This window comes from Malaya genurostris, chromosome 3 (assembly GCF_030247185.1).
Source record: "Malaya genurostris strain Urasoe2022 chromosome 3, Malgen_1.1, whole genome shotgun sequence".
In the NCBI taxonomy this organism is placed as follows: Eukaryota; Metazoa; Arthropoda; class Insecta; order Diptera; family Culicidae; genus Malaya; species Malaya genurostris.
Window position 1 is genome coordinate 33,802,120 of NC_080572.1, and position 15,957 is coordinate 33,818,076.

Below are 15,957 nucleotides of genomic sequence, written 5' to 3' on the forward strand. Positions count from 1 at the left end.
TCAGAACGTCTCAACATTCCGCATTCCGGAAGGATGGTTTCACGTACTGCTGGTACATCAGGCCTGCAAAATGGTTTCATTTTCGAGATAAGCAGTATAGCATGGTATTCAAGCAGGTTATTAGCACAATTGCTTATTCATATGCCACATACAGACATAATCAAATATCAAATATCCAGATTCAGGTTCGGTTATGAAATTCAATTATCAATACCTCAAAGCGCATTTTTTAAGTAAAGTGACGCTTATCTCTATATAGGTTCTTAGAAAATGAAATGTTGCAGTAGAAGTAATTGTTTCTCCTATTATGACCCAATAGTTCTTAATTCAAAGGCAAACCAGGCCAATGGCAATTTCCTGTTCATTCGAATATGCAGATCACGTTTTCGCCCAATGAATGACCATGCTGAACAACAAATAGAATTACTTCCACAAAAACATCGATTCCGTCCCAAAAATACACTATAAATTTATTGCCATAGAAAATCATTGCTTTCACGCTCTGTTCCCGTATCCTGAAATCCCGTTTCGCATCGACGGGAGGTCCGTTACTAGAGCGCAGCCACAGTACCTCGCTCGGGTGACATCGTTTTTCAGCTAGCCTGCATATTTGAATATATACGGACCAGCCAAGCAGAAGCGGCTGGTAGTCGAAAAAAGTGTCTTTGCATCTTTATGGGCTCCCGCTACCACACCTACAACGTTGTTAACATCGAAACTCGTGGTTCGACTTAGCCAATTCTCGATGTGATCGCCCTTTTGTCACTTTTCGACCGAATCGACCTAAACTTTAAACGGTTAGATTTTCTTTCCTTTCGTGCACTTTCTAGCACAAAAACCGATAACATCAGCCAACGCCACCAACCATTCGGTGATTATTCACAATAATCGACTTTTGATTGCTGAAATCTCGCTTGGAAGATTTCCGGATGACGGACTCGCAACCACCCAACTGATATTGTGAGACATTTATACCACGTTCGAACGAGCTCAGCGCAGTTTTCATTCCTCAAATTGGACTTGTGTCTTTTGTCAGTGTCCAAAATTTCTGGTTTTGGGCAGAAGTGAATGAGAGTAATTTCCTGTGGTGAATGAGGACAATAACATTTCCTTGGAAACTGTTCAAATTCATTGCAAACTCGTTCCTATGGCAAGAAAAGAACGTTCATCAGAATGGTGATTTGAATGAAAATGAAATCTAATGAAGAGACGTTTAACGCACCAATACCGAATTCGCTGAGGATTCATGCAATTAGTATTTTGAGAAAGGTACTGCTGTTTTTCGGGTTTCAAATCCTCTGTGATTGGCAGTAGCTTTTGGTATTCATCAACATGTTGTTTTATAAACGTTTCAGAATAATAAGAAAAAGTCATTACAGAACAGATTTATATCCAGTAATGAATACTAAAAAGGTGCAGTATCCATCATTCAGCTGGTTTTATTCGACAACTCATAAATTAAAACAATTACAGTACAGACTGCTGACTCCAGTTGCGATAGTAGCCCACATTTTTTTCAAACTCATTCGCTTGCATGCATGCATGCACTTATTGCACATAATTACTGAGCTTTCACATTTATGGCTCAGTGACTAACTCAGAGTCAGCTTTATAAAAGTTTGAAAAAAAACTCCTTAATTTCGGAAAATTTTCGCGAACTGCAAATTAATAAAAAAATTGCAGTTTGCGAAAATTCTCCGAAATTAAGAATTTTTTTCGATTTCGATTATAGGTATTAACCTTAAGCTTAATCTTTCGATTATAGGTATTAACCTTAAGCTCATTCACATCATACACCTCTTGTGAGTGTCAAAAAAATTCTTTTCAGAAATGGTTTCATCGATTTCAAGTTCAAAATTCAGACTCAAATGAAAGGTATTATGGTCTCATAGGTTGCTATTGAATTTTATCCGGATCCGACTTCTGGAATTGCAGTCATTATTTAGAACGACAAACAAAAAAGGAAAAAAATCAATTCAAAATTTGGTTCGAAACTATTTCAATTTGTAGCTTATGTTATAACTATAGTTGCTGTCCACAAGAACAGACTTCGGCTATACTAATTCCCAGTCCCCGGTTCCGGGAGTACTGAAAATAGTGGTCAAAAACTCCAAAACGGAATTCACTTGAATTTCTTAGAAACGACTGAACTGATTTCCACAATCTAAAACTCAAATGAAAAGTCTTATGGTCCCAAAAGCTGCAATTGATTTTTGTCCAGATACTAGAATTCTCTGGTGATATTTGTGAAAATATGAGTGATATGAGAAAAACAACATTGCATCACTAGGTGGATTAAAACATGTTTCTCAGAAAAAAACATTACTAACCGCGAAATTATTTTCTGCAAAACCCAAAGTTTAAACTTTGGGTTTAATATTCGATATAAATATAAAAAACTTCGAATTCGCTCTTGGACTTTAGAAAAAATTTCGGAGTCCTGGAGGGCCGAGTGTCATATACCAATCAATTCAGTTCGACGAACTGAGCAAATGAATGTGTGTGGGTCTGTATGTGTGTTGTCAACAAAGAGGTCGAGATCTCAGAGATGGCAGGACCGATTTTGATCAAACTAGTAGCAAATGAAAGGTTTTTCCGTTACCCTGAACGCTATGGAATGGTTTTGAGATCGAATGTTTACTTTTTGAGTTATACAAAGTTTTATGTCAAAATTTTCAGTTTTTTGACAATATCTCTCACAATTGACCTTGAAAACAGAATATGTTTTCATACTTAGATTCCGCACGGTATTAGCTATCAAACAAGCCATAGATTGTTAAAACCCGTCCATTTTTAACGGAAATATCGATATTTTTGGGTAAGCGACTTTTTCCCCTGTTCCAGCAGTAGGAGTTTTGAGCGCTGCATGACAAAGCATTGCTTGGGAGGAACGTAAAACACGATTTTTTATACTGTTATCAACAAATACGTGTGTGACAAATGTCTTTTACGACCGGTTCATTTGACCCTCGACCCTTGCTGGATAACACTTCTCCTCCAAGGAAGCGCGCTACATCAAGATCCAGTAACAAAATTAAAGGTGAAACTTCGGCTCCGTTATATTTCTAAATCTTGAGCCGTGTCAAATAAATGAATTGTCAAATATGTATTCGTCTTTTTTTGTCAATATGTTTTTTTCTAAAAAAAATCAAATCACTGTTCTGTTGTTTTAAACAAGCTCAATTTTTCTTCGTGTACACTATTTACATGATGTAAATAAAGCACTTCCATGAGGAACTGTGCAAAATTTGGTTAATAATTTCATGTGCATCTTATAGTGTGAATCATGCACTCAATATTTTTACTTATTCAACTGAATTGGACTTCCAAAAATTCCTTTTGCGGCTTTCCGGAAAAGAGAAGAGTGAAGGTTCGAGTCCTTCCTTTGGGACTTTCTCGCGAAATTTTCATGTTTCGCTATTTCATGTATTTTCATTTTTTCTCTCCCGCTGTTGCTCGTTAGTAGCGATGCGTATAAAATCCAAATGTTTCTGTCAGAGTGCACGCGTTCTGCGTTATATAAATTTCACTATACAATGACATCTGCTTTGAAGATCCCTTTTCGTATTATTATTGATGGACTATCGATATGTTGCAGAAAATGTATGTCCATTTTTATTCTCATTCCTATCTACAACATAAATTTTGCAGCTGGCTGAACACGAACAGAGACTGAACGGATCAACTTCACGCACAATGGCGGCTATATCATTAGGTTTTATAGTGATTGTCACCCCCTGGACGATACAGGAGATAGTTGCAACCTGTACTGGATCAAAGGTAAGCGAGGGTTCGGCAAGCGCATAAATTTGTGTTACGCATTTGTAAGTCACTCGAGGCAGAAACAGTAGGGCCAGATCCTGCTGCTGTTCTACAGCACAGATCTGCACGTAACACTCTCGAGAATAATTTAAATTCATTTGCTGCAAAATATGGCGAGCAATGTGTATATTTGCAATGCATGTTCACTTAAGTGCACTTTTACTCTGCTTTAGTCCGTGTGTATGTGTCTGACCAGATTCAATTGTGATATCATTTTGCATCTGGAACATGAGGACATCAAATTAATTGATAGTTCGTTGAACTGTAATGGTGCCATGTGGTGAGAAAGAAAATGTGATACCATTCGAAAAGATCAGTTTGTTTTTGTTCGTTGGCGGATAAATGTGATGCTAGTGCGAATGTTTTCAAAACTATTTGCAACGAACAATCCAACGAGTGCCATAGATGAGCACATTTGCATTGATAAGTGTTTGTTTTACGGAACATTTCAAGTGACGCGATAGTAACATAAATGAAAAAATCTTTGAAATTATTGATTTCATAATTTATATTCTCTTTATTCCAGATACCACCATCAATAGATTTTTGCGTAACATGGATAGCATTAAGTAGTAGTTTTTGGAACCCATTTCTATACTGGTTGTTGAACGCTCGTTTTCGAAGGATCTGCCGAGATATGTTAGCATCGAAGGTATGTTTAGTATTCAAGTATGTTTAGTATTTTAAATGTATTAAAATTTAAATATTATTTTTTCACTGAAGTTTGACTCAAACCGCTGCTGTACTGTTGAGAATATTTTGGCTTGATTATTGTATTTAAAGATTGAGTTAATAATAATAATAATAATAATAATAATAATAATAATAATAATAATAATATTGTTTTATACATTATTCAATTCGGAATTTCAAATCAGAATAAAATTCAATGTCATATTAATTTGAAATGGAACTTACTGATATGATTATATCGTGAAAATTGAATTCAAAGATATGTAATTTTTTATTTTTGATCAATATTCTGTATATATTGTATTCTGTCGATGTGAAAAAAATGTAAAAGTGTCCAAAGAACATAATCAATGTCACCTATATTGGATGTAAGATATTTTCATAAAATCAGTACGAGTGACAAAAAATCTATTTTCATTTTTTTAAGTTTAACGTTTCCAATTGCCTGTATGATGGTAATTGGTAACTTTAAACATAGAAAAAAAATGCCCTGATTTTTTGGTACTTGCATAAAGTTTACATTAGAACGATTCCATTTAAATTCGATGGTGAATTATTTTATATATTTTGATTCGACTGAAATTTTGCATAAACATTATTCATAATTGAAAAAGACTATTTTCATCATCGGTTAACAATTTTGACTCTAGCGTAACATTTAAGAAGGGCCTATTTACACCAAAAATATCTTGGAAATTTTATAATAAACGGTTGGTTCAATAAGTTTTGTATCTTCAGCAATGAAGTATATCGGGCTATATGGAAAAAATATATGTTACACTGTCAAAACAATAAATTTTATTTTATTTTGAAAGAGAAACATAAAAATTAAATGTATCAAAGAAAGTGTTTTTATATTTTTCATTTTTTGATCTTTTTTGGCTGATAACAAAAAAAATATTATTGCACTCTAAGTAAAGATGGAGGAATAATGTTAGTCTTTTAAAAATAGGTGGAATTTGGAAAATTGTAGCATGTTTTTTAAATAATTTTTTACCCAATTGTACGATAATACGATAGCATGATGCAAAATTTTGCTACATACTGGTGTTCCCGAGGTACAGTAACTTAAACAAAATTGCTGTAATAATATTACTTTTACTAAAACTATTCTAGAATAGGGTGTGAAAATACAGCTAAACACTCCGAATACCAAGGGGGTACAAAGTTACGCGGACCACCAAGGGTACCATAAAAAGTGGAAACACTAATTTGGACTGACTATATCTCAGCCATTTTTAGACCAATTCCAAAAATTACCATCAGAATGATAAATTCATTCGGAATAAAATTCATTTGAAACTATGGGAAACCGAATATTCTACTCAAAGGTGTTATAAAAAGTTCCAACTAAAGCCTGTTGAAAAAAAGTAGGAACGCTTACTTTGGCTGGCCATATCTCAGCTGTTAGAAGTCCGATTTTAAAAATTTATGATCATGCTTAGCTGTATTTAGCATTCTTCAAATACTTCTAATATTCTAAAATTTCTGTAAAAATATCGAATTTTTTGAGAAATTTTCAGTAAAGTTGAAATTGATTTCTCCTAAAATATATAGCTGGTTTCAAATGCAATCTATTGGTATATAAAAATGCATATGTCGTCGCTTTGAATTTAAAGATATGTCAACAATACGAAGTTTTCGATAATTTATGCTTGGACTTTTGGTTACGTTTTTGATAATAACTTTCATTAACAAAGTGTAATTGAAAAATTTACTGTTCCATTTATGTTGCGATAAGCTCATCTAATGATAAAAAATTTTCGATATCGGACCATTCATTTACTGCAGTTTCTGTATATACAACAGAAGTCAAAAAATTTTCAAACTATAAAAAAACAAAGTCTTGGCATTACATTCTTTTTGTGGAATTTGGTCTTTCTGTTTCAACAGACTTCGCAGCAAATTCATAGCGTACAGAATCGTTGCAAACGTGATTCTCCAACATTACGTTAGGAAAAAATATTTCATCAATTTTCGAAAATCCTTCTATTTATAAAAGACAAATATAACAAATATTAATAAAACCTGTTTCAATCCACCTAGTGGTGTAATGATGCCTTTCTCATATTACTCATAATCCTAAATAATTATTCGCATTGCGGAATTCGCAAAAAATTGAATAGAGTGATTCATTGAATTTATTAGAAATACACTAGTAGCAGACATCCGTAATCGTCTCGTTTTATTTATAGCGTGTACGAAATAGAACAAAGCACGCATCGTTTTTTTTTTAAATAAATATTCATTGGAATATGAGTTAAAATTAAATTATTAGGATTTAAATTGGATGTTCAGCCACAAGTGGTGACTATATTATATACATAATTTTCTTATTACCATTAAAACAGAATTAGATTCCGCAATTCTGTGATTTGTGTAGGGAAAATTGTAAACCTACTTGGATTGTGTAATGGAGAAAAGGAACTTACTTACTAGCTTACTAACTATTACAGGGAGCGAATCGATTCAATTGAAGATTGCATCGATTTTTGTTGGAATTTGCTCATAATATTATGCGACATTGCATCTGATGGTTCTATATTTGTGAGTCTGTGTAACTCATTTGTACTAAACCAGGGAGGACGCTTCAAAATCATTTACAGAATTTTATTCTGAATCCTTTGAATCGTTTTCTTTCTGGTGGAACAACAACTTGACCAAATTGGTACTGCATAAAGCATGGCTGGTCTGAAAATATGTTTATAAATTAATAAGTTGTTCTTTATACAGAGCTCGGAATTTCTGTTTATAAGAGGAACATTAAGTATATTTATTACACTTTGCCTGGATTTCTTCAATGTGATCCTTGAAAGTGAGTTTTTTGTCATATATTAAGCCTAAGTATTTTTCTTGATCAGACCATGTCAATTTGAAGCCATTCAATTTGATAATGTTTTGATATTGTTTGGTTTAAGAAAAGAAGCGCTTGGTTTATGATTTTATGATTAAAGATAATTAATTTCGTTTTTGCTGTATTTGGTTTAATTTTCCATTTTAACAGATAATCGCTGAAAATATTTAAGCTTCTTTGTAGGCCACTGCAGATCACGCTTAGATTTCTACATGTGGCTAACAAACTTGTGTCGTCACAGAATAGCGATTACTGACAACCAACGGGTAGATTTGAAAGATCATAAGTGAAAATATTATACAAGATTTAAGCTACGCTCGAACCCTGTGGAACTACCCGTACGAGCAGGTGTAAGGGTAGCAATTCAGATTTACAATTCTGATAGCTAACTTGAAGAGTACGATCAGTTAAAGAATTTTGAATCATTTTGATCAAATAAATAGGAAACTGGAAATCAGACATTTTTGCTATTAATTATTATTGCGCAAAACACTGTCGAATGCTTTTTCTATGTCCAGAAGAGCAACTCCAGTGGATAACCCCTCTTACAAGTTGATGAGCAGTTGAATGTTCATGACGAAATCCAACCTGCTCTGGTAAAAAAATTGAATTCTCATTTATATGAGACATCATTCTCAACAAGATGATTTTTTCAAAAAAATTACTGATAGAAGAAAGTAAACTAATTGGTCGATAACTTGATGTTTCTACTGGGTAAAGCACGTATCGTTTTTTTTTTTTTTGTTTTGTTTTTTTATTTTTTTTTTTTTTATTTTTTTTTTTTTTAAATTAAATTATTAAGATTTAAATTGGGTGTTCAGCCACAAGTGGTGACTTTTCAGCCCTGTTATATATATATGATTTGGTTATTACCATGAAGACATCATTTGCTTCCGCAATTCTGAGATTTTTGTGTAGGGAAAATTCTAAACCTACTTGTATTGTGTAATGGGGAAAAGGAACTTATATACTAACTTACTAACTAATACAGAGAGCGAATCGATTCAATTGAAGATTGCATCGATTTTTGTCGGAATTTGCTTATAATATTATGTGACATTACATCTAATGGTTCTATATTTGTGAGTCTGTGTAACTCATTTGTACTAAACCAGGGAGGACGCTTCAGAATCATTTTCAGAATTTTATTCTGAATCCTTTGAAGCGTTTTCTTCCTGGTGGAACAACAGCTTGACCAAATTGGTACCGCATAAAGCATGGCTGGTCTGAAAATTTGTTTATAAATTAACAATTTGTTTTTTAGACAGAGCTTAGAATTTCTGTTTATAAGAGGATATAAACATTTAATATATTTATTACACTTTGCCTGGATTCCTTCAATGTGATCCTTGAAAGTGAGTTTTTTGTCATACGTTAAACCTAAGTATTTAGCTTGATCAGACCATGTCAATTCCAAGCCATTCAATTTGAGAATGTGATTATTGTTTGGTTTAAGAAAAGAAGCTCTTGGCTTGTGAGGAAAGATAATTAATTGCGTTTTTGCTGCATTTGGTTTAATTTTCCATTTTGACAGATAATCACTGAAAATATTTAAACTTCTTTGTGTGCGACTGCAGATCACTCTTAGATTTCTACCTGTGGCTAACAGACTTGTGTCGTCACAGAATAGCGATTTCTGACAACCAACGGGTAGATTTGGAAGATCAGAAGTGAAAATATTATACAAGATTGGAGCTACACTCGAACCCTGCGGAACACCGGCTCGTACGGGTAGCAATTCAGATTTACAATTCTGATAGCTAACCTGAAGAGTACGATCAGTTAAATAATTTTGAATCATTTTGATCAAATAAATAGGAAACTGGAAATCAGACATTTTTGCTATTAAACCTTTGTGCCAAACACTGTCGAATGCTTTTTCTATGTCTAGAAGAGCAACTCCAGTGGATAACCCAGAAGATTTATTTGATTTTATCATGTTCGTTACTCTGACAAGTTGATGAGTAGTTGAATGTTCATGACGAAATCCAAACTGCTCTGGTAAAAAAATTGAATTCTCATTTATATGAGTCATCATTCTTAACAAGATAATTTTTTCAAAAAGTTTACTGATTGAAGAAAGTAAGCTAATTGGGCGATAACTTGATGTTTCTGCTGGGTTTTTATCAGGTTTCAGGATAGGAATTACTTTAGCGTTTTTCCATCTTTTTGGGAAGTAAGCTAATGAAAAACACTTGTTGAAAATTTTAACCAGGAGTCTCAAGGCAACATCGGGAAGATTTTTAATAAGAATATTAAAAATTCCATCATTACCAGGAGCCTTCATGTTTTTGAGTTTCCTAATAATTGATTTAATTTCATCAAAATTCGTCTCAATAATGTCATCGTGTGATAACACTTGGGTTGAAATATGATCATACTTCAGTGAGACTTCATTTTCAATAGGACTCACAACGTTTAAATTAAAATTGTGGACACTCTCGAACTGCTGAGCTAGCTTTTGAGCTTTTTCACCATTTGTAAGAAGTATTTGATTTCCTTCCTTGAGAGCAGGAATTGGTTTCTGAGGTTTCTTAAGAACCTTAGAAAGTTTCCAGAAAGGTTTAGAATATGGTTTAATTTGTTCAACTTCTTTAGCGAAATTTTCATTTCGCAAAAGAGTAAATCTATGTTTAATTTCTTTTTGTAAATCCTTAACTATGTTTTTCATAGCAGGATCACGAGAACGTTGATATTGTCGTCGACGAACATTCTTCAACCGAATGAGCAGTTGAAGATTGTCATCGATGATAGGAGAATTTAATTTAGTTTGAGCTTTGGGAACTGAAAGATTTCTAGCTTCGATAATATAATGATTCAAATTATCAATTGCTGTGTCGATGTCCGCAGAATTTTCTAAAATAGTTTCATGATCCACATGATTTTCAATGTGAGATCTGTAATCCAACCAATTAGCTCTATGATAGTTGAAAATAGAACTAATTGGATTAATTATAGCTTCGTTGGAAAGTCTGAATGTTACAGGAAGATGATCTGAGTCAAAATCAGCATGAGTAATCGGTTCACTACAAATGTGACTTTGATCTGTTAGAACCAGATCAATTGTAGACGGGTTTTTCACGGAAGAGAAACAAGTAGGATTACTGGGATGAAGAACTGTAAAGTAACCAGCTGAGAGTTGATTATGAAGTATTTTACCATTACTGTTATTTTGCCTACAATTCCACTGGACATGCTTAGCATTTAAGTCCCCTATTACGAAAAATTTCGATCGATATCTTGTAAGTTTTTGCAAATCGCCTTTAAAGAAATTTAATTGTTCGCCGGTGCATTGGAATGGCAAATATGCTCCAGCGATGAAATAAATTCCATGAATGGTTTCAACTTCGATTCCCAAGCTTTCAATAACTTTAGTATTGAAAGAAGGTTAAATTCGATGTTTAATTTGCCGTTGGACAAAAATGGCAACTCCACCACCAATTCCAGTAAACCTGTCAAATCGATGAACCACATAATGTGGATTACTTTTCAATTTTACATTTGGTTTAAGAAAAGTTTCTGTCACAATGGCAATATGAATTTTGTGAACTTTGAGAAAATTATAAAATTCATCTTCACTCGATTTCAAAGATCGAGCATTCCAATTTAAAATATTCAAATAATTATTTAACATCACTGTTAAATTTTAAATTCATTATAATATTATTTGCAAATTTCCATCCGATTTGAAATGCTTCAAAAAGTGATGAAGTCGAATTCATTTGGATGATCATTTGAAAAAGTTGATCTTGTAGGTAGATCATTTTATTTTCAGTTATATCGCCTAAATCGACTTCATTTAAAGAAGCGAATGGCATTGAAGGAATATTTGTAGGTAGACTGCCATTAGAAGAAGATGATTTGGCCGGTCTACCTATTAATAAATTGTTTTCGTTAGAAGAAGAACTGCAAGGCGGTCCTGTGTTTTGATTATTTACATTAGAAGAAATAGGAGATAGATTTCTACCTAATATAGCAGCATAACTGACATTAGAAGAAGATGATGACGAGGTCGATCTACCTGTCAATAAATTGTTTTCGTTAGAAGACGAATTGGCAGGTGCCTTAGAAGAATTTTCAGGTATGTTCTGTAAATTTAAGGTCGTTGATTTGACTTGTTGTCTAAGCGAACGAGCGTTTAAAATTTTTTCCCTGACAGGACATTTCAAATAATTGGATTTATGATTTCCATTGCAATTTGAACATGAAAATTTATCAGTGGTTTCATTCATTGGACAAACGTCTTTCGAATGCGATTTACCACAATTCAAACACCGTATATCCATATGACAATTTTTGGTTCCATGGCCGAAGCCTTGGCAACGACGACATTGCGTTAAGTTTGCAATACGATTATGCCGTTTATAATGTTCCCAATGAATTTTAATGTGGGAAATGAAACGTACTTTTTCTAAAGTTTTCAAATTGTTTACATCACTTCGATTGAAGTGTATTAGGTAAAGTTCATGGGAAATTCCAGAGCGTGGTTTAGAAGTACCATTCGCTCTTTTTTTCATAAGTATTACTTGGGAAGGGGCAAAACCAAGCAATTCTTTTATTTCATTTTTAATTTCATCAATACTTTGATCATTTGATAATCCTTTCAAGACAGCCTTGAAGGGTCTGTCTGATTTTATATCATATGAATAAAATTTATGAAGTTTTTCGGACAAATATCGAATAAGACGTTCGTAATCTTCCAATCCATCCACCAAGACTCGACATTCTCCTCTTCGTCCGATTTGAAATGAGACTTTTACTTCCGGGAGAAAAGTAGAAAGCTCAGTACGGAATGCTTTGAAGTCGGAAATCATCACCGTCACTGGTGGCATAGATTGATGTTTCTTCCCAGAACGACAAGCGTCCATTTTGGGAATTTTTGAAGAATTTTCTTCTATGTCGCTACAATCGGATTCAGGAAGAATCTCGTAAATATTGTTAGACGGCATAGGATCAACGGAAGGAAAATCCGTCCGTTGTCTTTTATTTTTACATTCAGATTCTATAAGATCGTGAATGTTATTAGAAAAATGTTGAATAACGGATTGTGATTTATTCCGTATTGAATTATTTTTAGCCTTAGGCTTGTTGCCTTTCCGGTTAGACGCAGGCATTTTTGAAATTAATGAAATTTTAAATTAAATTAACTAGGCTAAATTAGTCTTCGATTAGACTCCTAGCTAGCCTTAAAAAAGGCTGATTAATTTCTTAGTCACTCTAATATCACTCTTTGTATCACTTAGTCACTCTAATATCACTCTTTGTATCACTTAGTCACTTAGTTAGTGATTCAGGTAGCCTTGAAAAAGACTGAAGCCTTGAATCAATGAAACTCTAGGTAGCCAGAAAAAAATTCCAGGAGCCAAGAGCTATACGCGTGCGGTGCGAACGACTGTTCAACACCGACTAAAGCACGTATCGTTAGTTTTGTGTTTACTTCCGTCACCTTTCCACCCCGTACTGGTGTTGTACATATTGTATACTGTTGTATATATTGTACATATATGGCGATTTGAAAACTTTGATACTCATCGCCCTGTAACTGCAAAACGGGAGTAGGATCCGGATGAAATTTCACAAAAGATAATATCAGCTTTAATTCAAATTATGATTTGTGAAAATCGGTTCAAGGATCGCAGAGAAATCGATGTGAATTCTACTTTTGGAGTTTTTCTTCACAACTTTTGGTGCTTTCGGGACAGGACAAGGGGGACCAGTAGTGCCGAATTAAGTTTTATGTCCACAAACTAACAAGCTCTGCACTGGAAGAATTTATCAGACATTTTTTGAAATTTGTAACCGTCGTTGGTGAAAAAATACTAATAATTGGGAATTTTCCACTTTTAACACTTTAGTTCCGAAACAGGAAGTCGGATCTGGATAAAAGGTTTTACAAATTTTTAGGAAACTATAAGACCTTTCATTTGAATCACAGTTTGTTAAAATCAGTTGAGCCGTTTCAGAGAAAATTGAGTGCACACTTTTTCTCAAATTTTCACATATTAACATGTAACTCCGGAACCGTATCCAAATGAAATTCAACAGCAGGCTAGAGGACCATAAGACCTTTTATTTGAATCTTAGTTTTTGGAAATCGGTTCAGTCATCTCTAAGAAAAGTGAGTGCATATTTTTTACATTTTTCTGGTACATATCATCCTATATCTCCGGAACCAGAAGTCGGATCGGGATGAAATTCAAAAGCAGGCTATGGGACCATGAGACCTTTCATTTGAATCTTAGTTTGTGAAAAAATGTTCAGCCTCTCTGAGAAAAATGAGTGCATATTTATGTTACAAACTTACAAACTTACACACAAACACACACACACACAAACACTTGCTCAGTTCATCGAGCTGAGTCGAATGGTATATGCAATTAGGCCCTCCAGGCCTCGGTTAAAAAGTCGATTTTCACAGTGATTTCATAGCCTTTCTATATGAGAAAGGCAAAATTATACCAGTTTTTTACAGTTAATATTTTCTGCATATAGTCCCAATAGATACCTAAAACGTTTCTGAAGACAACCAAATCAGTTGAATTAACCGATTTCCAAATGAGGCCTAGGCTTAGGCCCTTCTCAAAAGTAAGGATAGAGTCAAAATTTGGAGCTGAGGATGCTAATTGTCTCTTATAATTATGAAGAATGCTTGTGCAAAATTGGTGCCAAATAAAAAAAGACAACATTAACTGCAATTTAAGAATTGAATTTCCGGATGCAAATCATCCGGATAAAAAAGCAACAATAAATTTTCTTTTGAGTTGTTCTTATCGTCACACACACTACGTACTTTGCATCTAACATCCAACCATCTCTCATTTCGTTTCCCGCAAATAGTGCGTCAGCAGCCAACCATCGCTAGAGAAAAAATGCAGTATAAGCCTAGAATACGACCATCACATGACGTCACTACCGCTTCCACCGGGCCCACCACCGCCGACGATTTGTCGTTCAACTAACCACACCACGCGACCCGACATTGAATGCTCGGATAAATATTGGGGGGACATTCTTGAGCAAACATTCAGCACCGGTAGCATGAATGCTATTCATCGCAGCTCTTCCGCGAGTGCTGTTCCATACCATCTGCACCGGCATCACCATAGGGCGCACCAATATCATCATCATCACCAAAACGGAAGTAGTAACCACCAAAGTAACAACAGCATTCACAAATTCCCTCAGAATTTGACCGGAAGCGATCAGTTCCACTACGACATTGCCGGAGGTAGTGCCAAAGACGGTGAGTTCACTGTGATCTTCCCGACGACTAATTCGGATCCACAGATGTCCGGTGAACATGAACTGCACGACATCAACTGCGCCAAGAACAGGGCTTTTTTCGTCGGTTTCAATCATCATCAAACACTACCTGATATCTAGTATTGTAGGACTCGTACTAGACCGTGGAATAGGATTAAGAAGATAGTTACGCAACTTTTTTAGGGGGCCATTAATCAAGATACGGATAATGTCTTCATTGGAATCAAATGTATTGAAAAACAATTTGTATTACAGAAAGGAGCAAAAATATGTTTGGTGGGCAAAAATAGTCGTTCAATGTTTATGTGCGTGCTCAAAAACGACAACTTACTCGTTTTAGTGTTACAATTCTCCCATCGTGTGTTCAGTATAGGTTTATCAATTCATCAATTCCGAAGGCTGGTCCTTCTTTGCTTAGTTCAATACATCTCATACCCAGCAACTAATAGTGGTTATAATTCATTACCTTCACACACATACACTAATTTCTACACGAAATAGCAACTATTAGCAAGATTGTGATAGTTAATCGATTAACGATAGACACAACATTCAACCACATCGTTTCTCGAACGATTTAAATCGTCTTTAATTAAGTGAAAAACGAAAGAAAAGAAATTTTAAAAAATTTGAATATCAAGATCATTTATCACAGGAAAGAAAATCCTTATAACAAGAAGTAAATTTTCACTCACTTTCACCGCTTAACGATTCAGACAGATATGTGAAATAATGCGTAAATTAATTGAACAAGTGACCAGTTCGGATTACAATCAGCAATAATAAAATATTTGCATTCCTCCGCTTACCGATTGTCAGTCATGTGTTGGTGACAACAAAGATTACAGCTCGTGATTTAATCGTATATTCAATATTTGATGATACTGCCGTGCTGTTCGAGATGCTGGTGTATGTGCCGTTATTGGTTGGTGGCGAAATGCATGGCACTGATCTGTAGCATGGAACAATAAATGATGGGATTGGATAAAGCAAACGATAAAAATTAATTCAGTGATTAAAAGTTTGATTTTTTTTACGTTTTTCGGGGCTGACTTCAAAAGCATTTTTGAGTGAGTTTTTATGTTTAAAGAATGAGAGGATTCAATACATGCGAAACAAATTAAAAAAGTATGGTATTATGCAAAAGTTCCACACTCTGTTGAACAGGAGATACCAAGCAATCCGTCTTAGTCCGTTAGTGCCAGAACTAATTAAATTGATGCCTGACAGAAAAATGCATGCCTTTAAACAATCTATCCGAGAACGCTAGAGTTCTTAGTAGGCGATTTGATTGGATGAAAGATAAATTCAGACATTTTCTAGAT

At 34.4% G+C, this 15,957-nt stretch overlaps 1 protein-coding gene across 2 annotated transcripts in view; it reads left to right on the forward strand.

Moving 5' to 3' along the window:
• The window catches only part of LOC131437820 (trace amine-associated receptor 1), a 149,846-nt gene extending 134,593 nt beyond the window's left edge, over nt 1-15,253 (forward strand). Inside the window, exons 6-8 of one of the 2 annotated variants that reach the window (XM_058607422.1) lie at nt 3,652-3,780; nt 4,349-4,474; nt 14,207-15,251. In XM_058607422.1, coding sequence (XP_058463405.1) covers nt 3,652-3,780; nt 4,349-4,474; nt 14,207-14,752 — 801 coding nt within the window. In that variant the 3' untranslated portion in view covers nt 14,753-15,251. Of the gene's footprint in view, nt 1-3,651; nt 3,781-4,348; nt 4,475-14,206 lie in introns of both variants that reach the window. The other variant, XM_058607423.1, reaches the window with a different exon arrangement.
• Nucleotides 15,254-15,957: the final 704 nt, after the last annotated feature.